This window comes from Chelonoidis abingdonii, chromosome 24 (assembly GCF_003597395.2).
Source record: "Chelonoidis abingdonii isolate Lonesome George chromosome 24, CheloAbing_2.0, whole genome shotgun sequence".
Classification (NCBI taxonomy): Eukaryota; Metazoa; Chordata; order Testudines; family Testudinidae; genus Chelonoidis; species Chelonoidis abingdonii.
In genome coordinates this window covers 22,451,325-22,475,260 of record NC_133792.1, presented here as the reverse complement: position 1 = coordinate 22,475,260, position 23,936 = coordinate 22,451,325, and the positions used below count along the sequence as shown (strand labels likewise).

At 50.0% G+C, this 23,936-nt stretch overlaps 1 protein-coding gene across 1 annotated transcript in view; it reads right to left on the bottom strand.

The window, feature by feature from the left end:
* Positions 1-23,936, bottom strand: part of PTGS1 (prostaglandin-endoperoxide synthase 1) — a 45,540-nt gene that overhangs the window by 6,397 nt on the left and 15,207 nt on the right. Inside the window, exons 3-8 of the mRNA XM_032767624.2 lie at positions 7,107-7,223; positions 6,613-6,753; positions 4,223-4,366; positions 2,006-2,187; positions 1,333-1,416; positions 347-593 (exon numbers count right to left, since the gene is read on the bottom strand). Of these exons, the coding sequence (XP_032623515.1) occupies positions 347-593; positions 1,333-1,416; positions 2,006-2,187; positions 4,223-4,366; positions 6,613-6,753; positions 7,107-7,223 (915 nt within the window). The remainder of the gene's footprint in view (positions 1-346; positions 594-1,332; positions 1,417-2,005; positions 2,188-4,222; positions 4,367-6,612; positions 6,754-7,106; positions 7,224-23,936) is intronic.

Here is a 23,936-nt window from a genome sequence, read left to right as displayed (position 1 = left end):
TCCAACACCTTTAGTTGGCACCTTTGCAGGGGAGGGGCCCAGGCCATCAGTTGCTAGGAGACAGAGTGCCCGGCATTTAGGTGCACTGGCCCCTTCCTCTGCAGCAATCACACACTCTTATTCAACCACCTAGATATTAAGAACTGCATAAGGGACACTGAGGCACCAACACAGTATTCAGAGAAAACATTAAGAACATTCCCAGTTCGTCACACTGGGGCATATTATCCTGCATTGGAGAAAGGACTGGATGGCACTGAATACACGTTAAATCATACCCAGTGACATCCCCCAGCCCCCCAATGCCCTGCTTTCTCCAGGGCCCACGTCCTCCCACTGCTCTCACCGATGAGGATGAGGCGGGCTGTCTGGAAAAGCTGCTCGTCGCTCCACGTTGGATGGTCCTGCTTCAGCACGTCGCAGACTCGGTTGTGCTCGCGGAGCCAGATGGTCGCATACATCATGAGCCCCGGCAGCAGGCCAAACATCTCCTGGCCCACAGCCAGCTGCTTCTCCTTGGGGGTGCCGGGAGGGTAGATCATGTGAACTGGAGCATCGAGGACCGTGGGTGGATACATCTCTCCATCCACTACCTTGGGGAGACAAGAGCAGGCTAGAATCAAGAAAAGGAATGGAGACAACTGCCCTGGCCAGCCACTGGGTAGCCAGTAGATCCTCATGCTCCAGCACTGCCAGCTTCAGCTGGCTCCTGATCAGTGTTAATGCCACCTCCCTATGTGGGCACCTGGGCCTGGGCTCTGGTCTAAAAGGGACTCGCTTTGCAGCAGGGGCAGCCACTGCCAAAACCCTGGAGTCTTTCTTCCCTGTCCAGAGCTGAAAAGGGGCTGAAAGTGGTGTCTAAGGCTTAGCTCTGCTTTGGAGATGAGCAGGAGGAAGCTCCCAGATGTGCTGTCCCTGCTGGCTCAGAGAAGGCCCAGGCAGCCTACAGCTCAGTGAGTGCTGCTAGGAGAATGTCTCCCATTGACCTTGCCGCGGAGGGCTCTGCAGGACACACTGCTGTATCAGGCTGATAGGGCTTCTCAGACATTGCTCTGCAAGTGACTGTGGATGGGGAATGTTTCCAAAAGCTCCTGTGTGACTGAGGAGCCTTCAGCTCTCTGGTTTCCAATGAGCCGTGGTCTTGATGTGCCTGCATCCCTATTGAGGAAGGAACCGAGGCTCCTCAGTCACCCAGACGTGTAGCAGATTTCCCCTGCAATGGCCTTGGGAGGGAGCCAGATGTGGGCAGTGACATGGTCAGATGTGGAGAGAGGTGCTGGCTGAGAACACAACACGGGTGGTTGGGGGGCCCTGGGCTGAGAGCTACAATACCTGGTATTTGAGCTTCCCATCTGTGAAGTTCCGCAGCTTGTGCTGACGCTCCAGATTGTCCCCATACAGGTGCCCGAGATCCACCTGCAGAGAGAGGCCAGCATTACCTGCTGTGCACACAGCTTGTGCAGACAAGCTACCCAGTCAGCTGACCCTGTGCCCCCGCAACAGCAGGGCTAGAGAGCAGGCCCCAGCCTTTGGCAGGGACCTAGGCAGCTGGGAGGCCTGGCTGAGAGGGCAAGCGATTCACTCCGTATCTATGGTACAGCCATGCCACAAGCACCAGCAATCCCTGCCCACAGCAGTCTGATGTTCCAAGCAGCCTTAGGGGCTGGGGGCTATTGGATGGGTTGGGGAGGGTGAGAGCCCTGCAGCCTGGAGGTCTCTGCTTCTTCCAGGACGGACTTCCCTACATCGCCTTGTCCTGGAAGGCACCTCTGCCTCCGGTCCCCTCTCCCACCTCTGTCTGAATGTGCTCCTGAACTCCCCCCTTCCCAGGACGTGAACCCCGGCTGCTCTGAGCCTCGGATGCAGGATCTGGATTGTGGGTAGCACTGGCAGTGACATCACACAGCTGCAAGTGTCTCTTCTGTTCAGGCTGCTGGAGCAGCCAGCTCCACGATGAGCCCCTGGTGAGGCGTGGGCCAGCTTCACGGGAGGCTCTTCTCCTTACCCCATGGCCCAGGGCCTTGGTGAAGCCATGCCCCATCTTCCCGGATGTCTTTAAGAACTGGTGAGTGAAGTGCTGTGCGAAGAAGGCAAACATCAGGTTGGTCCCACGGGGGTCCCCTACGAACTGCTGCCGGCGCAGAAACCTCTCTGCAAAGAGCTGAGGGTCAGGGAGCTGCTTTTTCCCTGCAAAGGAAGGAAACAAACCCAAGTTGGGAGCTGTCAGTGCGTCCAGCCAGTGGGGTCTCCAGATGCCTTACGCCTCAGAGCAACTCAGCCGTAACCCCTGTCACTGGGGAGGAGTCTCAGGGAGAAGAGGGGTGTCTCTGCCCTTGGCTCGGAGGGCCAGGAAGCCACAGCAGCTCTGCCATCCCGTTACTTATTTGGAGAAGTCAGCGCCTGTCAGGAGCAACTATTGGGGTGTCAGATGGGGATTGCTTCAGCTGTCACCCATTAAAGTCAGTGGGAGACACTTGTCTAAATAATCTATCTCAGCATCTCCAGAGCACAATCATCAAAGCACCAGTTTTCTGCACAGGGGTTATGCGGCTCAGAGGTTTTCACGTGTCCCTTGGATATCTGGACAGGAATTATCGGCGGCAATCAGCCCGCTCCCAGTGGAGACCCAAAGACTTAACCTACCCAGGCGTTCACTCTGACCGCAGCCTGGCACGTTCGCTCATCCCGCTGGCTGTGCGGAACTCGCTGGGCCCTGCTAGTCCATTAGCAAAGTAAACGCTCTGATTGAGCTCCAGGTCATAAGCATAAATCCCAATTCTGAACCTTAGCGTCTAAAATGTGGGTGCCTAGCATAAATCCTCTAAGCTTAATTACCAGCTTAGATCTGATAGCGCTGCCACCAGCCAGATTTCCAGTCTCTGGCGGCCTCTGGTCTCCCCAACCTTCCCTGGGGGACCCCAAGACTCAGATGCCCTGAGTCTACAACAAAGGGAAATAACCCCCTCCCCTTGTCTCCTCTTTATTTCCTTCCCGGCTTCCCGCCCTGGGTACACTAGGAGATACCGTTTCAAGTCCTTGAAATGCAAACACAGAGAGATCAAGTTTCTTTCACCAAGAAGAAGATATCACTGCTGCAACTCTAACACACAAAGACTACCTCGCCTCACCGCTCCCTGCTGTATACCTCATCTCCGACCATCCCTTGTTGATATGTCTAACGATAGAACACAAGCACAGCCTCACACAAGAGTGATGACATGAGTAAAGAAACAAAGCACATATAGATACCCGAATCTGCGTCAAATCAGGATATAGGACAATAACACAGGTCATGAGCGCATAAAAGTCGAAGAAAATCGATAATAAAGCACCCTCAGCGCTAAACAAGATAGATAACACGAAAAAAAATCCATCATCCAGCGCACACCGACAACACTTGATATAAAGAAACGCCACACATCAAACAGATCATAGTAAAAAACCGAGAAGCCGTCTACCCTCCGCTCTTTCTACCACTAAACCACTCAACAGAAATAGGAGAAGCCAGAACAGAGAAAACTCACATCTCATAGCGCAAAGAGAAATCCAATCTCGCAGAACAGGGAAGCACACTAGAACAAGCACGACCACACACCTCCACACACCACCACGTCCCTGAGCATCTTTGAAAATCCCGTCCGATGGTCCTCGGCAGCGTGTTGTTATTTTTAGAGCCCTTTGCAGAAAAAAACATTAACCCTTAGCTCTCTGTTTAACGGGGCGGAACAGTCACTCTCCCGTCAACAGGGGATCATGACCCTCGGCCCCTCTTGCCCTCTGGGGCTGGGAGTAGGGGTTCGGTGCCAGGCTCCAGACTGCAAGGGTCACGCCAGTTAAATCCCCTGGGTGTGCAGTGTGAGCCTACGCTCCAAGGGGCTGCAGGGGGCAGGGATGCTTGGCGTGCTGGATTGGCTTGTGGGGACAACACTTCCCGCAGGAGTGACCATGATTTTTAGTAGCTGTTCTTCCATTACAGTGAAACTCCAGGAAGGAGTGGGAGCTAATGACCCCTCAAGGTGCCAGGGCCAGCAGCCTGTGCAATATGCATAGCCAGAGCTTTGCCTCTGCTGAAGCAGCTGGCAAGGGTGACTGGATTGGGATTGAGAAGGCATCACACGGGGTGTTACTACAGTGCTGCCACCGCAAAACAAAGTGCAAGGAGACTCCAGCGCCCAGGTCTGCAGACATCCTGAGCATGGTCTTTGCTGAGACAGGCACTTACCGCTGGTTCCCATAGGAGTCGGACAGTCATCAGGTACGGGCGGAAGGACCCGGGTGAAATAGCTTACGTTGGAATAGGCTTCCCAGCTGATATATCCATATGCTGAGTTATACGTGGGGGGGCTTGGGATCAGATTGGCCCGTACTGAAAGGAGAGGGAAGAAAGTCACCTGCAGCCGGGCAATCCTAACACAGATGTGTTAATTCTGCTCTGGGTGGTTCCCGTATGTACCTGTCCCTGGAGCAGCACCAGGATGACAGGGCCTGGCTAGCCGTAGCATTCCATACACACAGAACAGGGTGGAGTGGTGGGAAAGGGTGGGACACAGGCAGGAGGGGGAGACATTGCAGGGATATGCATAAGTTTGTTTTCTTGTGAAGCCGTTGCAGGGGGAATGCAAGTTCCTGAACTCGGATACAAGCAGGTAGGTAAAAGGGGAACTGATCTGTGAGCATCTTCCTTTGAAAATGTAAATATCGTTTCTGTCCCTGATCTGGAGTCGAGCAACCTTCACAAAAGCTTTGCTGTTCTCCTTTAACTAGCGACTCAACTATTTGTTTCTAATGAACACACAATTGCAGAGGTTCATTGTGTCTAGTGAACCATTGATTTCATATTTACTGCTGGTGACGTGCATCAGCAGAGCAGGCTGTGTGTGGGAAGCCCAGGGCTAGGATAGCAGGGAGGTGGTGGATTGGGATCAAGGGGTATCAGCAGACTTCTGTGTATGGGATGAGGCACAGCACCTGTTTGTGCTACACCTGTCTCAAGTCAGTACTCTCACTTCCTTCTCAAGGACCCTCAACTGAGTCATTAACAAAAGGAAGAAAAGAAAAAGGTTCTGTGCTGAGCCTTGCTCTGCTTTGGGTGGGTTGTGCTCTGCTATTGGGAGTTTGTGTCTCTTCCCTGATCTTTTACACTTAGCCTTTAAAACGCCTTGATTCCCCCTAAGGGACACAAAGTGAGAAGTTATATTATTCTCTCTGCTTCTTGTTCTAAGTGGATTCCTTGATGAATGAATCACACAGTGTTTGAGAAAAATCTCCCATTAGAGATGGCAACAGAGCCAGAGACCTGTCCTGCTGCATAGCTCCAAGGAGCTGAACCCAAATATTTATGCAAGATGATAAACTTTGCGGCATGAGTGAGTAGAGGGTTTATGGTTTGCTGGGACAATTCTCCCGGTGCTAGCTGTCCCTGCTGCCAGAACACCACAGGCAGTTGGCCATGCTGATTACGTGCCTTTCTGAACACGGAAAGCTGCATATTGTAAACCTCTTAACTTTGTTGGGCTTTTTCCATTAACTTTTTAAAGTGCATTTACAGAAACAACAAACATACTATATGAAACTTCTATCAGAACTTCAAATGTAAATAAATTATTTGTATTATGTAGGTTACCACACTTTTATAAACTTGTTTATAAAAATCCAACTAAAGTAAAATTACTAAGATAAGATAAAGAGCAGAAAGCAGGTTCAGAAGAGGGGGATAGAAATGGGGGGGATGGGGAAATGAGAAGAGAGAAAGAGGAGGAAAGTGGGGGGCCCATGGATTTAATAGGATTATTCACATACTTTCAAGAAAGCATCCCATAGCACTGAGAAGTTTCCTGGGGTCTTTCTGTTGTGTTATATAAAGCTTTCCATGCTGTCCAAGCAGACAGTGTCCATGCTACAGGCAATTGCTGGTCGATTTTTAGATTGTTAAAAGACTAGTGCTGCAAAAATGGCAATTATTTGTGTTCTGCTGAGCCAACTTTTTCAGACTTATTCAGCTTCCAATTAATATCAGTTAGGTTTCAAATAACGTGTTTAGCTTCTAACACAATTTTATTTGATAGGAAAAAAATTAACTCTACAATTCAATTCTGACCAAAACATGTGAGTAGGGGCCTTTCCAGAGCATATGGGGTAAGTTAGCACCTGCTGAATCACAGTGCTGATATTCGTCTGACAATTAATTTGATTGTAAAGCTTACCCATAGCCCCCCTGCTAAGCCAGGCTTGGGTTCTCTCCACACGGCTCTGCTGATGTCACAGTGAGTCACTGGCAGACCAGGGAACAGAATCCACGAGTCCTGAGTCCCAGTCCCCTTTCCAGCCCCTAGACCTCACTCCTCCCCCAGAGCTGTGGCTGGAACTCAGGAGTTCTGCCTCAGTTCCTGCTACTCCGCCCACTGGACACACTGCCTCATTCTGCAAGGGCAAATGGATTATGTCTGCTTTATGAAAACGCAATGAGAACAAGAAAAGTAGCCTGACTGGGGCAGCAGGTGCACAGAGAGATCTCAGCAGTGCCCTGAGAGTGAAGACACACTTTGAACCCCAGTGGCCAAAGCCAAGGGTGGACTTTAATTTAAACATTCCCACCAAAGAGCCTAGCCTCACCTCTTAGCACCAGTCTCATCAGCATGTCCCTAACGAAGGTGTTATTGAGGATGTTCCAAAGCCACTTGAAGTGAGTCAGGATGAAGTGATAGAAGGCCGGGCTTGGCTTTATCATAACATGGAGTCGTGTCCAAAACTCAGCTGGGAGGAAACAGCAAATTGCTTTACATTAACACTTTCCTTTCTAGTGACAGCTGCTAAATGGCCAATCAGCTCTCAATTGCTGTTGGATAACCAAGTCCTGCTGGCACCAGCACACGGTCAGCCAGTAAGAGCATATGCTTATGGAACAATGCTCTGAACTTGTGTTCCATTGTCTGAGTGCCTTGCCACTCAGTGTGGCTCTGGAAGAGCCCTATGGGCAGTGTTTTGAGCTGAGATTAGCTCCAGCCCCCTACGTGTGTAGTTGAATTAAGCCTCTTGCAGAAGCCTGTTGTTTTTCTATCTTGCCCCCAGACTTTCACCCCAAAGGCAGAGAGGGAGGGTGAACTTACGCAAAGTGCAGTTAATGCCAAAGTAACCGGTCCGGGTGCAGTCGCATTCATAGCTTTCCCTGCCGACCCTCATGCACACCCCTTTGTTCTGACATGGGTAATAACAGCATGGATTCACTAGGGGAAGAGAGAGAGAGGTTTTATTGTTAACCCATGGACACCACTTGATTTGTCAGCTCCTCGGTCACCATGAAGTGACACTTGCCCATGAGCAAAGAACCAGCTTGAGGTACCACTGAAGTCCCGCTTCAGCCCAGTGGCACCTTGACCCAGGTGCGTAGCTGCAAATACCATTCACTGCAGAGATTCCAACCAGGACATTCCTGGAAAGCACAGGGGGAGCGAGGAATCCAATCAAAGGCCACCAGGCTGCAGAGTGAGGTAAGCAGCATTTGCCCTACAATAGTCAGTGCATGATCATGCATTCCTGGGCGGAGGAAGAGAAATGTACGTTGGCTGGAGCTGGAGAGTTACTTGATGGGTCAAGCAAGGCAGGGAGAAAGAGGGCTCCCCCAGTACTTTGCTTTCAGCTGTTTCTCTTAAGCCCCCTGGAGGTTTTCAAGTTTTGTGCCTGTAAAGGAGATTTTATTATGATTTACTGTACTGGCATGGCAGAAATATGTACAGGGAGGAGCAAAGTCCTGAACTAGCTGATATCAGCACCACGTCCTTACAGAGGCATGCTAAGTATGTGTGCCCAGATTTCCCCCGCCTGCCTGAAAGGGGCAGTCTGGGTGCAATGGTTCCACCTCTCCTTTGCTGTTTGCCATGCTATGTGGAATCACTGTCCAGTTGAAATAGGAGGCATTTATTAAAGGAAATTGTTACAGCTACAAACAAGCTTCCACACAGCTTGAGTCCAGCCTGGTCCCCTTTGTTTACCAGGGGCCACACCCTGTCTAAAGCTCTATCTAGCACACCGTGATCTCTAGTGGTTGAGTGATCTTAACTGTAAGGTCACATATTATGCTCCCAGTGTCTGGTCTGCTGTGTGATCAGGCCAGCACTCTAGGTTATCATGCCAAGGGAATTAATTAGCCTAAAATATCTTGTTAGCAGAAACACCAGAAGCTGCAGCTCTCCAGCACCCTTTCCTTATTATGAATGGATGGAAGTGGCTACTTATTGGGTTGTTTCTCCAATCTCCATCCCCTGGGCAGGGTAACTTCCTTTGAAACAGGAGGCTTAGTCACATGCCATGATGTCTGGAGGCTGGAGATAAGTGAGGCAGCGCTCCCCAGAATATCCTGCATCCCACACAGAATCACAACGGCTAAAGGATGTTCATTGAAAATTTACCCACAGCCAAGTCACTCCAGGGGTGATGTGTGACAGCAGGGAATGAGGCCAGAGGAGACCCATACCCTGCTGCAACCTCCTGTGGTCTGGCAAATAGCCTCATGTCAGACCAGGAGCCTTTTTTACATTTTCTTTTTCATTCTTCACAGCAATTTGTCCTGCCCCAAGTAGGCAGCAGGATGCTGCAGCGTTGTGAGGGGAAGATCAATGGCTAGAACCAACATTCTGCATCATGGCTAGAACCAGTATTGTGCATCAATGGACTCTCAGGTTTCTGCCTGAGAGCACAGCTCAGAGCTGGGAAGAAGGCATGATAGTTTCCTGTGTCTTCATAGAACCTCAGGGTTGGAAGGGACCTCAGGAGGTCATCCAGTCCAACCCCCTGCTCAGAGCAGGACCAATCCCCAGACAGATTTTTACCCTAGTTCCCTAAATGGCGCCCCCAGGGATTGAACTCGCAACCCGGAGTTTAGCAGGCCAATGCTCAAACCACTGAGCTATCCCTCCCCACATGAATGCTCCATGCAAAGAGTTTTGACTTAATCTGCCCATGTGCTAATGAGCTCCCAGGAAACCAGGCTAAAGGGAATGACAGACACAATACAGGGCCTATGCTCTGCTCCCAATCATAAGAACTGCAGCTCCCAGCTGGTGCATGGGAGGCTTTTTGGGCACTGCAGTATCCTCCGTGTAAAGCTGGCGAGTGGCAGAGAAGCAGGGACTGGGTGCAGGAACTGCAATGGGGTTTGCTGTGTGTGCACAGACTCGGGCATGGTCAGGTTTCAGAGCTCTGGGTTATTAACCAAATCTGCCCTGGGCTGAAGTAATATCCTCACTCCCCTGTAAAATCAAAGCACAGGAAAAGAATGTGAAATGCGGTCTGAGATGCTGCTGAACTGCGGACACTGTTACCATCCCCCCTGTGGGGCCAGACACACCCAAGGACTTCAGGGGGCTGTTGCTTTCAAGGCATCTTGCATCCCCCCCACTCATTGATTCCCTGGGGAGGTTTTGTTTCAGTTCTGACATTGATACTGAGCACATGCCCAGTGCTGGAGGCTATTAAGGGGCTAGTGCACTTCCTCAGGGGCTATTAAACCCATAGTAGTGATTGGCGTCCTCCCACTTTGACTAATCGATCCTTCTGGCATTATCTCATTTCACTGGAGAAACTGAGGCAAAGAGCTGGGAGGTGACTTGTCTAGGGCTGCACAGGGAGTCGGGGCTTGAACTGGGATTAGTGCCAGGAAGATTTGCAGTTGCTCAGCATCTCTCAGGATCGTCATGTCAAAGCTGTACTCTGCCCAAGGGTGCAACAGTCCATCCTCCTTGTGACCAGGGCCGGCTCCAGGTTTTCTGCCATCTCAAGCAGCCAAAAAGAAAAAAGCCATGATTGCACCGCTACACTCTTCGGTGGCAATTCGGCAGCAGGTCCTTCGCTCTGAGAGTGACTGAGGGACCTGCCGCTGACATGCCGCCTCAGTAGCGGCCAGAGTGCCCCCCTTGGTGTTGGCCTCCCCAAGCACCTGCTTCTTTAGCTGGTGCCTGGAGCCGGCCTGCTTGTGACCCTCAGCCAGTGGCATGGCCAGCTTCTGAGCTGGGATGGGTGCAAGGGTGCCTGGGAAGCTACAAGCAGGAGCTGGTTCCAGCTAGAGAGAGAGACTCCCCTAGGGATAGAATTGTTGCATAAATGAAAAACTTCCTCCCTGGAGGCAGAAACCCTCTTTAAGACAATGTGCTACGTTTTGCAACAGCAGGACCCTGCTTTACACAGCCTTGTCTTCAGCAGCATAAACCGGGCAGGGGGCTGCCTGGCTGTGGGGGCAGTACCCTTATGCTGCTAGGGCACCTCGTGTCCTAGGTGTGAAACCAGCCTGTCTGATGTCTGTTGGGGGACCTCGGTGGAAGAAGTTGGTAAATCCCTGTTCATCTGCCCATGCATGACAAAGACAGCTGCAAGCTTCTTTATCAATCGCTTTTATAGCACCATAAATAATTTGCAAACATAGATAGGCCACACTCCCTGCAACCTATGCTAGACAAACAAGGACACAGCAAGGGATAAAGATTTGAGAGGAAGTAGCCAGAGAGTGGATGGGTGATGGGGAGAGGAAAGAGGGGAGTTGGAAGGGTTAATTGCTCAATCCAGTCAGCTCTGACTGTTGCGTGCAAGCGTGCTCCACCGCAGCCTCCTCCTGAATGTGTCAATGCGTGGGTGGAATTACTACCAAGTCCTGAGCCACTGGAGACCTTAAACAAATCAGAATGACTGGAAGAACAGGGGTACTGTTGTCAAAGGGGCGTTTGAGAGGTTATATCAGTTGTCTGATTCCTGGAGACACTTTGGTAGGTGGTGGTTTCTTAGACAATAATAATGGAGAGAGGTGAGAACAGCACATAGAAATTTGGTTAAGGATTTTCAATGCAAATTAGCTCTGCGAGCTCCTTGTCCCGTGAGGGAAGGCTAAATGCTGATATTTTTTTTCCAGGAGACAGTAGTGGAGACTGGAGAGGAAGCAATTTCTGGAAGAAAGAACAGGAGTTCTTGTGGTACCTTAGAGACTAACACATTTATTTGAGCATAAGCTTTCATGGGGTACAGCCCACTTCATCGGATGCATGCAGTGGAAAATACAATAGGAAGATATATATTGTGACAAAGTTCCTACTCTACCTTGGTAGGTCCTGCGCTTAGCAGCAGATTTGCTCACCTCAGTGATCTTCTCCACAGTCTGGGTCAACTTCTCCTGTGTCTGATCAGGAGTTGGGAGGTTTGGGGGACTCGGGCCTGCCCTCTACTCCGGGTTCCAGTCCCGGGCCTTCTGTGGATTTGCGCTGTCTATTGTGCTCCTGTAACAGCTTGCATGACAGTTAACAACTCCCTGGGCTACTTCCCCATGGCCTCCTCCAAACACTTCTTTATCCTCACCACAGGACCTTCCTCCTGGTGTCTGATAACGTTTGTGCTCCTTAGTCTTCCAGCAGCACAGCCTCTCACTCTCAGCTCCTTGCGCCTCTTGCTCCCAGCTCCTCACACGCACTTCCTCTCCTCTGGCTCTCCCCTCCCTGACTGGAGTGAGCTCCTTTTTAAACCCAGGTGCTCTGATTAGCCTGCCTTGATTGGCTGCAGGTGTTCTAATCAGCCTATCTGCCTTAATTTGGTTCTAGCAGGCTCCTGATTACTCTAGTGCAGCCCCTGCTCTGGTCACTCAGGGAACAGAAAACTACCCATTCAGTGACCAGTATATTTGCCCTCTACCAGACTCCTGTACCCCACTGGTTTGGGTCTGTCACAATATATACACAGAGAACATGGAACAATGGGTGTTACTAGAAGGTTTCCCTTTTTTTGAGTAATTCAGCTCTAGACAAACCTGCTTCAGTTAAGACCTCAACACACACAGTTGAGACATGATACAAACAGCCTTTGGAATCACAGACCTCTTGTGATCATCCCTTTCCTCAAGGACAGGCCATGATTGGGGTGATACTGGTGGAGGGTGCTGTGTTAACAATTGCTAGGTCTCTCCTTGGTTGCAAGCACAGATCCATTTTTCCCTTTCCCCAGTAACACTGGGTCAAGTGTTAGAATTGTCTGAAGCCCCGAAGAGAAACCAGTCCAAATCTCAGCTGTCCCTTAGCAGAAGTTCATCTCATTCCTGCACTCAGTGGTAACGGGACAGTTCTCGATTGTCAGACTCAATAAGAAACCCATTTGGGGAACAGAGATGTGAGACCCTCAGCCCCTGGAGTGCTTGTTAGGGATCATTGTCTCTCAGCTGCTGTACCTCCCTGGGGGTCTACTGAAGCTAACAGAATTCTGCAGTCTGTACCCACTGAGCAACTGGCCTGGAAAGATCAGGGCTGTGAATGTCGACGACAAAAGCATCTGCTTCTCCTTCCATCCCTCTTGCCAAGAGCAAGATCTCCAAAGGCGCAGGGGGCAGGTAGGCACCCGTTCCCTACTGAAAGTCAATGGGAGCTGGGAGCCCAACCCTCCTTGGAAATGACCCCTAAAGCCTGGCAGCAGCCACCTGGATGACAGTGGTTCATCACATGTTTCCTGTGAACGGCGGCTATAACACTGCGCTATAGTTCTCCTCTCTGACTGAGCACCCCCAAGCCCAGAACTGTCACCTTTTTCCTGGGCTTCTACTTCATCCCAAGCAAAGTTCCTGAGAAGCGATAAAGTTGGGGTACAGTAAACTCCCAAGTGGTTGGATCAGAATAAAAACAGCCAGAAAGAAGAGCTGTTCCAACTTTCCCATGTCTGGGAGGATGTTTTAACTGCAGGCATGGTGGAGTGACTCCAAGCCTATATAAACAGTCTTTGTTTATAAACACTGGACGTCTTAAAGGGGCTCTCCAAGGCAAAGGCTGAATATTTCTGCTACTCTTTGGATTGCTCCGGATTACTCCACATCTGGTGGTAGACAATGAACTGGAAACAAATGTGACCCCTGTTTAAACACTAACCCCGCAACCAAACAGTGATGTCACTGAGGGGCCTTTGCACAGTCCTGCAACAGCTTGTGTGGAGAGCACGTCCTAAGGAAAAAACCCAGGATGGCACTGTCTTAGCTACTGGGGTTTGCCAAATCTCCCCTTTCCACACGCCATGATCACAAAGCAGTGTCACGTTCATTGAGTCACCTCGGCTTCAGACCTGTCGGAGTTAGCAGACAAAGAAAGAATAGCTTATTGTGGCCATGGAGAGCAATATCTGAAGAAATTTGGATCCTGTTTCTAGACACGTTTGGATCAAAAATGTTGAGTTGGTTCAAAGAATGCCAGATCTCCGTTCTACCCAACACTCCTCTTTTTCTTTCCCCTCCAATCCTCTTTCCCTGTTCATCTGTCTTTTCCTGTTTTATCACTGTTCCACCCAGCCTAACATGTTATGTCTGTGCAGTAGCAGCTGGTTTTATGTTGTCTGTTCTCGCAGCTTAAACACGTCGTAAACCTGTGTGATCGTACAATTGGACTGGAGGGCCCGTGAGGCATCTAGTATTGGGAAATATAGACATGCTGTAAGCCAGTCACCTTTTTGTGATGTTCACCATCTGTTCTCTATGAAAATTAGTTTAGCCAGCACCAGCGACACGTGACTGGGTCAAATTATTGCAGACAAAGAGAGCCTGATTCACGTTTGCTCTGAGGCCCCTTTCTGCTGCTTCAGTCCCATAAGAAAGCCTTAAACTGTGTGGGAACAGCCCTGGTGAATACCTGCCCTTTCAGCAGGTTCCTGGCCAGCAGAGAGCTGCTGGGACAGCTCTGTACCCACCCCACTCCCAGCCCTGGCGTAGGAGACGGGTCTGGGATGGGGACAGAGGAAGAGGAAGTAGCCAAAGCACCATGCTTTTCCACGTCTCCTTTGCCTCTGGTGCAGAGCCACAGGCAGCTCAGGTGTCACTTGGAGCAGGCTTGAGGCAGGACATTCCTACCCAACCCCTGGCTGCTCCAAGAACACAGGCCAGGAACTGAGAGCTGGGGCCAGAGAGCCTGTGGTCTCTGAAATCAGCCGTGGGGACATGTCAACGATCCGCAAGGCAAACTCAAAGGGCTCTGACAGATTGTTCACCATGATCCATTCACCAGGCATGTCAGGAGGAAGACGAGTACAGGCAAGCTGAGCTCTCCCCCTGGAAAATGGTCTGCTACGCTCATCCCCTGGCACAAGATGAATGAACAGCCCATGACATTCCGTTCTCCTGTAGGACAATGATGGTCCATTGCCTTCTATCATGACACTTGTCCAAGGCTCTCAAAGCACTCAACAAATGCTTATTAGTCCTCATGATGTCCCAGTGTTGGGGCATTATTCACGTTTTGTATATGGGGAGATTGGCACAGAGAGGTGCAGTGACTTGTGCACAGTCACATAGGGACAGAGCTCAGAGCAGAGTCTGCATCCTGAGTCCTCATGCTGAGCATTAGACACTATGCTTCATATTCCACCTATAGATACACACAACTTCCATCCCTTGCTGCCCGATGATCTTTTTCCAGCTCTAGCTTTCATCCATTTTGTCTTTACTGGCTCCCAGCTGCCTGGAATTACTGAAAAGCAAACTGCACAAATGTTGGCGGTTGAACGGTACCCACTGCTGTCAGTGGATCCTGATGCCAGTGTTGCCAACTCTTGCAGTGTTTTGTGTTTTACTAAAAAAACAAACAAAAAAAACACCCAGTTCTTGAAGTCATGTGACTATGAGAGAATCTCTGCTTCCATTTACAAAAGTGCAAAGTTTCTAGCCCTGATGGTGGTGGAGAAAATCTTGAAAATGTGACACCCCTCCCTGCCCTGCCTGCAAGGCTCAAAACCAACAAAAGGTAAATAAAAGAATAATTTAAAAAATCTTGTAAGTTTTAAGCCAACATATGATTTAGGGGAGGAGGGGCTGTCTTGTGATTTTTGAACCTCAGGGGTTGGTGATACTGTGACAGTAAAGGTAAATGCAAAGTACTTCATATAGGAAGGAAAAATCCAGTGCATGACGGCAAGATGGGGAATAACTGGCTAGGCGGCAATACTGATGAGAAGGATCTGGGAGTTAGAGTGGATCCCAAACTGAATCTGAGTCAACGATGTGATGCCATTGAAAAATAGCTAATATTCTAGGGTGTATTAAGAGAAATGTATGTAAGACTTGGGAGGTAACTGTCCTGCTCTACTCAGCACTGGTGAGGGCTCAGCTGGAGCACTGTGTCCAGTTCTGGGTGCCACATTTTAGGAAAGATGTGGCCAAATAGGAGAGAATTTAGAGAGCAACAAAAATTAGAAAAGGCTAAGGAAACCTGCCCTGTGGGGGGAGGCTAAAAAACTGGACATGTTTAGTTTTGAGCAAAGAAGACTGGGGTGAGGGGGACCTGATAAGTCTTTAAATATGTTAAGAGCTGTTAGTGTTGTGATCAATTGTTCTCCACGTCCACTGAAGGTAGGACGAAAAGTAATGGGCTTAATCTGCAGCAATGGCAGTTTAGGTTCGGTATTAGGAAAAACTTGCTAACTCTAAGGCTAGTTAAGCTCTGGCTCAAGCTTCCAGGGGAGGTTGTGGAATCTGCATCACTGGAGGTTTTGAAGAACAGGTTGGACAAACCTGTTAAGGAAGATCTAGGGTTCCTTGGTCTTGCGTCAGCGCAGGGGGCTGCACTTGATGATTTCCCAAGCTCCCTTCCAGCCCTACGGTTCTATGATTCCATGACTCTTGCCATGTGGCCGTGGTATAATCTTTGTAATCCTGACCCAAGTCATGTGACCAGGACCAGGGAAGAGTGGGTGTCACACCTTCCTACAAGCACTGGGAGAGGAACCAGTGTCTTTGGTGTCTTATTCCAGTCTATAGCATAAATCCCAGCCAGAGCATGAGCTGCTTTGTCTGCAATGTGGCAACTTCTGAAAACCTAATTTAGGTCTATGTCTGTTCCAACACCCTTTGGGATGCTCCTAGATCTGTATTTTTGCACTCTAGAAGTGTACCCGTCAGTGCACTTAAAAAACCCCAGACCACACGGATAGGAGCAACCTATTTCTGTTAGCAACATAGAGCCAGCTTGGGAACGAAGCTCCCCTGCTGAGCCGCTAGGTCTGCCTGGAAGAACAGCCATTGGAGGAAAAGAAACATCTCTCTCAAGTAACCAGGAGAACAGAAGAGTCTGGGGAAACGACAACCTATTCACTCATGAGTGCCACAAGAGGCACGGGAATACAGAGAGAAAACTTCCCACATCTTTGCCAGGGGCAGGTTCAGTGCACAGTCTGATCCAGTATGTGATGGGTAAAGCATTTCAGGCCATGTTCTGCTCTCGTCCTGCTCTCGAGTGTAAATCTGGAGTCCTTTGAAGTTACACAAGAACAGAGTCTGGGCATGGGCCACTCCCAGTTCAGCCAGCCAGCAAGGAGAGCACGTCAGTGAGCTGCGTAGCTGTGGGATTTTGATGCAACCAGGCTTCCAAACCAGGTCAAACAGGTGGGTTCTGCAGCATGCTCTGAATGGTACCAGGTGCTGGCTTGGGCTTATGTCCATGGGTGGCTTGTTGAGTTGCCTGGGCTGGGAATTCTCACAGATGGGCTGAATTCATGAGGAGGCAGAGAGAGCAGCACATGCTAGTGGAGGGGGGAGGTTGGGGGTGAGTCTCACATACAGACTGTTTCCAGCAAGCAGAGAGGATCTGTTGCAGGAATTCCGTTGCTGCCACCTCCGTCCTATTCCTGAGATTCTCCAACACTGGGGTCATGCTCTCACTTGTGCCCCAAGTTATTCCCTGTCTGTAAGCCTGTGTTTAGAACTTCCTCCTCTCCACCCCGCGATAGCCTCTTCCAAACTGCATTACTGAGCTGTATCAGCTCTTCGGTGGAGGATAGCTGGGTGGACACACAGTGGTCACCAGTCAAAATTTCCATCAGGGGATAATATCCTCCCTGAGAGCCATGGCCTACCCAAGATGAGAGTGAGTCAGGGAGTGCAGCATGTAGGGCCCGGAGGTTGCTCAATGGAACATTCCTGGTTTGTACAATGCTTTGACGGTAGATAGAGACCCAAGCCAGAGAGAGTTATAATTAGCATGGTTCAGGGACTTCCTTGGACGCATGTTAAAGGCAGCTGGTGTGATGCAATGCCCTTTTGCTGTATACACGTTCCAGTGCACAGCGAGCCTTTGGTTTCATAGCCGCTAAACTCAATGAGATTCCAGGTCTCCCAACTGTTCGACAGATGTTGAGTACTGTGTTTCTTTGATGCTGTGAAACTAGGGACGCTTGGCGGGTTTGGGGCTTGAGGCTGCAATTTATGTTTTTAAAAATAAGGATGAAAGGTTTGAATTAATTGGAACCAGCGTGTGACATCCGAACCCACAGAGAAACAATGGAAACAGGCAGTGGCTCAGCCCAAGGGCTCTTTGAACATAAGGTGCTGCAGTAACAGGAACCAGCCTGTCCCAGCTGCGTGATGTCAGCCAACACTCCAGTGAGGGACTGGCATGGTCCCTGAGAAACATCGTTGAGCACCAGATTTGGTGAGGACAGAAAGACCCTGAAGGGGAGATTCCTCTCCTTCTGTTGCCAGAGATTGAGCCCTTTAGTCTCATTCCAGCAAGACAGGAGTGAGAGGATCATAGAATCTCAGGGTTAGAACGGACCTCGGGAGGTCATCTGGTCCAGCCCCTTCTCAAAGCAGGACCAATCCCCAGACAGACTTTTTGCCCCAGATCCCTAAATAGCCCCCTCAAGGATGGAGCTCACAGCCCTGGGTTTAGCAGGCCAGTGCTCAAACCACTGAGCTGTCCCTGAGAGTGGAGAGGGAGGAGTCATGGAGGCTTTGCAAGTGCTCAGGAGCCAGAGTGTCAGTCAGCGCCTGGCCAGCCACGGTCCTGCTGGGATGAGTGTTGGCTGGCGCGAATGGGCTCAGGACCCACATACCCACATGCTGCTCGCTGGGGCAGCTTGCCATTCAACTGAACACCAGCCGAACGGGCCAGCCCGCAGGACCTGCGGGGATGGGTGCAGGAGCCGAGCCTGGCTAGAACAGAATTGCCCCAAAATGTGTCGTCTTGAGGACTGGCTGAATTATCCCCAAATCGCCGATCCAGAGCACAGAACAGCCGGGGCTTGTCTCCCTCCCACAGCACAAAGCTGACACCCCCAGGGCCTGATCCGAAGACCAGTGGAGTCAATCGCTTTCTGTCCAGTGACTTCAATGAGCGTTGGACCCGGCCCTTATGGCTCCCCCCTGCTCTCCCTGCAGGTACCGCAGACTCTCAGCTGGCTGTTGCCCCAGCCGCCTCCCCGCCATACGCACAAGCATCTCTCTCAAGTTTATTTGTGCTTTCAGGCCTGGCTGGGGGGTTGGAGCCTGCATGCTGCTTCCACTCGGGCTAACAAACAGCCACTTTTCTCTGATGATGCAGGCTAAGCCACTGAAGTGCTGGTCGACCTCCACACCTCCCACGATTCAATCTCTGCATGTGCCCAGGACCGACGGGTTCTCCCCTGGTTCCCTGGAAAAGGACCATGGAGTGGCTCAGCTCACTGCAGCCCAAAGGACCATGGGATATGCCCTCACAAGTCCTAGTGACACTCCTGAGTGAGGGCAGATGTGACGAACTGGGACTGTTCCTAATGTTTGCTCTGAATACTGTGTTGGTGCCTCAGTGTCCCCTAGGCAGTTCTTAAGTATCTGGCAGAGCAAAGGGCCAGTGCACCTAATGCCTGGCACTAGCTCCCTGAGAATAGGTACCTGGAGCAGATCTGTTGGAAGACGGGAGTCCGCATGGAACCTCCCGCTAGAATCACTGCCTTTGATAATGCCTATGCAGGTACTGAGGATGGTGAGTCAGCCCAGGTTTAGACCAGAGGCGACATGGTCCAACCTCTGTGCCAATGATCCGATGCACCGATGGCAGACTGAAGTCTGCCCCAGTGAGTGGGGGTTGGATTGACAACACGAACTATAGACAGTCAGCCACTGAGAGGTGGGGTAGGTTTGTGGTTCCCTGGGGAGTGGATCCAATGTGAGTTGTCGTGGCAGGAGTGGCTCCTGTCCCCGACGCCAAGCGCTGTGTGCTTGGGGCGGGTCCGGATGCTCGGGGACTTCTGGCTGCGGTCTTCGGTTGACTTCCACAGGCATGCGCTGCTGGGTTCCGGGCGTACCACGCGAAGGCGCGGGGACAGCGACCTCTCAGGGCATGCCTGTGGGAGGCTCACCAGAGCTCCGGACCGGCACCGGCGGGCCCGCGCGGCATTTGACGCTCATGGCTTGGGGCGGCTGGATATGTCTAGAAGTCCGACCCCTGATGTGTTGGTGCGTGCTAGTGCTGCGGGCAGAACCCTGGAGCTAAATAAGCACAGGGTCTGGGTAGGAGGAACGAACAGGCCCTTGCTGCAGGTGTGACTGTCACTGATGCCTACAGAGGTGACTCCTGGTGCTTAGATTGACTAATTCCAACCAACAGTAGGAGGTGTGCACTGGTGATCATTGCCCTGTTACATGACCCTTGGTAAATTGCTCAATGGTTTTACACTCCTGTTAAAATTACAACTTATTTCCAGTCTGCTTTTTCTAGCTTCAACTTCAGCCATTGGATTCTTTTACAGAAGGTCTTTGTTATTTTTGTCTCGCAGTGAGGAAGTAACCATTTGTAGGAGCATCCACCCAAATCTAGCCATGGCGCATTCTTTTTAAAGGCAAGTACTAGTAGATGAGGCTGGCTACCTCAGTTTCTTGCTTATCTCTGCCAAAATAACCTCTGGGATCTCAGGCTATACCATCTTCACGGACCGTTGATACTTGATCCCTTGGTCAGGCTGGCATAGGAAAAATAACTTTTGTTGTGGTCTCATAAGCTGACTATGTTCTCGTTTGAGTGATGTGGTCCTGCTTACTTCCACCGTTATGGCCTCCCATCCTGCTTATGTGTCACGTGAGCTAGCCTGAATCTGCTGATTTCAGGCATGCCCTGAGCATACCGTTCTTCGCATACGCATTCCATTGCTGGGGTGGTGAGGCCTGTGAGGGTGAAATTTTTGAATGTTTTGTACATCACTACTGCAAAGCACATTTCTTTCAACAGATGACCTGCAGAAGAGAGACTGCAAGAACCGCGGAGCTTTAGCTACATTTAGCTTAAAAACTGCAAGAGAGAATTATAATGAGGTAATTTCACGCCCATCCCTTTTATTGTTCGAATGAGAGAGGGCATGGGACAGGGGCCCAGTATCCATGACATGGTGGAAAGCTCCATCTGGATCCCCCAAGCGACTGCTGCCGGATTTCCATAATGGCTCCTCAATCCTTCACTGGCCTTGTTTCATGCGGTGCAAGATATTGAGTCCCACTCAACCAGGGCGTCCTTAGATTTAAGTGGAGTCCACCTAGGCAGTATGGCTTAGAGATTAAACTGTGCCCCTGTGCCGTCGTATATGCTCTTAAGAACACACTAAGCATGCGGTGATTAGGAAAAGCTTGCCACAGATGCCTAAGACCAGTCACAACACTTAATTAAGTCTGTTGTATGGTGATGAACTGGCACTAAAAGTAGCATTATAGAAAAATTCTGATTTGCAGAATTTGATGCAATCATTAATTTTTAAATTGTCAACATTTTTATGATTGGAATATTGTCTCTTATGAAGAACCAGTAATCTTGCAACAGGGATTTATTTGTCCTCATATATGAGACCAGAATCTGTCGAGTTCTTTTGGCTGTCAAAAGCCTCAGAGTCACTAGATCGGTCATCAATCTGACGAAGACAAGTGGTGTGCTTGTCAAGTTCCTGACTCATTCGTAGCGCTGAGGGTATGTTTTTCTGACTTATTCTCGTTTACGAGAGAAAATCCTGTTCTGTTGACTGCTCAGAATTACAGTTGTCAACGTTATGAGTGGGCTCTTAGCTCTTGCTGAGTATGAATAAGAAGCTGTCCATGTCCTTCTATCTATGGTTCTTTGCCATGTGTTCAAAAGTCACTATTAAGCAAGCCTTAATCGGTCTTCTACGGTCAAGTCCATTTAAAGCAAAACGATCACCATGCTTCAGGGGCTTTAGGTCGGATCCCATGGTGGTAGCCCAGCGGGCCATGGTGCCCAGGGCTTCTCATGCACCTGCTACTGCCAGAGATTGAGCATCGCCGAATGTCGCCGAATCGGTTTGCGTTTTGGTGCCGGCTCTGGATTGACACTTGCTGCCACAATTTCTGTGGGCAGCAACTTGTCTCGTCGGTGGAGCATACTGACCTGCCTTCCACCACCAAGTTGGGACCCAGCTTTTTCGTTGCCTTAGCAGGCTTCTTTTCAGATGCTCAAGGTAGCAGTTGCGTTTCCTTGCTTTTCATGAATTTTTGGGACAGCTCTGTCATCCTCAAGCCCGATCTGCCCAGATAGCCGCGGTGAGACTGAACCCTAGGCGACGTACTGCGGGCTGATGGTGGGATCAGTAATGGAAGATGGAGTCTTCAGCCGGCTCTCGCTGCTGCAGCCCTGGGGTTCGCACTGTTGTAGGGGCGATTATCCCAGCACCGCCAGCAGATGCGGTTTCTTTGCGATTGCGTGGTGCTCCTTTGCGCTGCATCCGGGGAGTGGCATTGGTGCGAGCACAGGCAGGGGGCAGCAGCCGGAATACCCTCAGGGGCGAGGCCTTGGGCTGGCTTGAGCTGAGCCATTCAAGGCACCAATTCCTATGGTGCCTCATTCCCATGCGACTAGAACTCACAAGATACGACGAGTGCCAGGACTGTAGAGCTAGGTGGCCAGAGAGGCACTGTGGTCGACCGCTTGTGCGGTCCTGAATCAGCCGTGGGGACATTGTCAACGATCCGCAGGCAAACTCCAAGGGCTCTTGACAGATTGTTCACCATGATCCATTCCCAGGCTGTCAGGAGGGAAGACGAGTACAGGCAAAGCTTGAGCTCTCCCCCTGGAAAATGGATCTGTAGCTCATCCCTGGCACAAGATGAGAACAGCCCATGACATTCCGTTCTCCTGATAGGACAATATGGTTCCATTCCTTCTTTATGACACTTGGTCCAAGGCTCTCAGAAGCACTCAACAAATGCTTATAGTCCTCATGATGTCCAGTGTTGGGGCATTATTCACGTTTTGATATATGGGGAGATTGGGCACAGAGAGTGCAGTTGACTTGTTGCACAGTCACATAGGGACAGAGCTCAGAGCAGAGTCTGCATCCTGAGTCCTCATGCTGAAGCATTAGACATATGCTTTCATATTCCACCTGATGATACAACACCAACTTCCTCCCTTGCTGGCCCGATGATATTTTCCAGGAGCTCTAGCTTTTCATCCATTTTGTCTTTACTTGCTCCCAGTCTGCCTGGACTTACTGAAAAAGCAAACGTGACAAATGGTTGGCGGATTGAACGTACCATGCTGTCAGTTGGATCCTTATGCCGTTGTTTGCCAACTCTTTTGCAGTGTTTTGTGTGTTTTACTACAAAAAACAAACAAAAAAAATCAACCCTCCCAGTCACTATTGGATAAGTTCATAGATGGATATTCATTGTTGGAGGGCTCGTATTAGCCGAGTTAACAGGCTTCGGGAAAGTCAGCTCAATCTTTTGTCTCTGATGAAATCTGCCACTTTTCTGTCGCCCTAATGAACCAGAAGCATCTGCTTTCGCCATTCATCATTCCACTAAATTTGTTGCCAGTTGGTTCTTTAATATAGCACACTGGATATGTTGTGGAGAAATTCTTAACTTCGATGTTGACAACCCCTCCCTGCCCTGTGTTGACACTGCTAGATCCAGATATAGTGTACTCATCAACGACACAATATATGTTATTGTAACGAAAAACATAAATTTAAAATATCTGGTAAGTTTTAAGCCACATATGATTTAGGGGGAGGAGGGCTGTCTTGTGATTTTTGAACCTCAGGGGTTGGTGATCCTGTGACAGTTAAAGGTAAATGCAAAGTACTGTTCATTAGGAAGGAAACATCCAGCTCGCATATCCCAAAGGCAACATTGCGCAGATTGGTGACATTAACACTGTCGATCTACGCTTGGGCCATCTCATGCATGCGCACGCCGATCTGGGCGAGTTATTAGAGTGGGTTTCAACGATCCCTAAACTTGAGATCCATGCTTAGTCAAGCGATGTAGGGATTTCATTTAGACTAGCAAATAGGCTCCTCATCTCATCATTTCGCAGTGTGTGCAGTCGTTTGTTATTAGAGAAACTGTAGTGCAAGAGCTATGAGGAAGTAAAACCTGTTACGCCCTCATCTACCTACCGTCCCAAGCCGTTCTACCGCTGCCAGCGCGGCTACAGCTGGCGGCAAACCTCATTGGTGTGCAGTATGCTGTGAGGAGGCGCTATTTCATCATCTTTGAGGAAAGATGTGGGACCAGAATAGGAGAGAATTTAGAGCAGCAACAAAATAGAATAGAGGCCTACGATGAAACGCCACACGTGGCCCTTCGTGGGAGCGGTGGAGGCATATTACTCGGGTACATCGTATGCTATTACGTTCTCTGAGCAAGTGGAGATCTGGAGAGGTGAATGGGCAGCATCCTGGCCTCAAGTTTCTTAAATATGGTGAAGAAGACTGCGGTTGTCGTGTCGATTCAGTTTGCTGGTCTCCACCCACTTAAGGGTGACCAGATCCAGATTTCCTTGCATGGCGGGTGCCTAGGACGGAAAAGTAATGGTTTGTGTCTTTAATTGCAGCAATGGTACAGTTTTGTAGTTCGACACCCCCACCGGTATTTAAGGAAAGAGCTGGCGCATAACCGTAGGCATAAGATTCTGAGACTTCAGAGCCTGATCCAGGAGGTAATGTATCATGCATCGACTGCCGATAGTTTAGTGTTAGAAAAACCCAAAAAGAGTGACAGGTTGGGACATAGATCCCCCTGATAATTAAGGAAGAAGTCTGAGGAGATTCCCTGGTCTTGCGTCAGCGCAGATGGGCTACCTGCTTACTTGATGACCCTATCTCACTGCGTCTCTTCAGCTATCTGGTTCGCTCATTTAGTTCCAATGACTTTCCTTGGCGGCCTATTTTTCCGAGCCCAG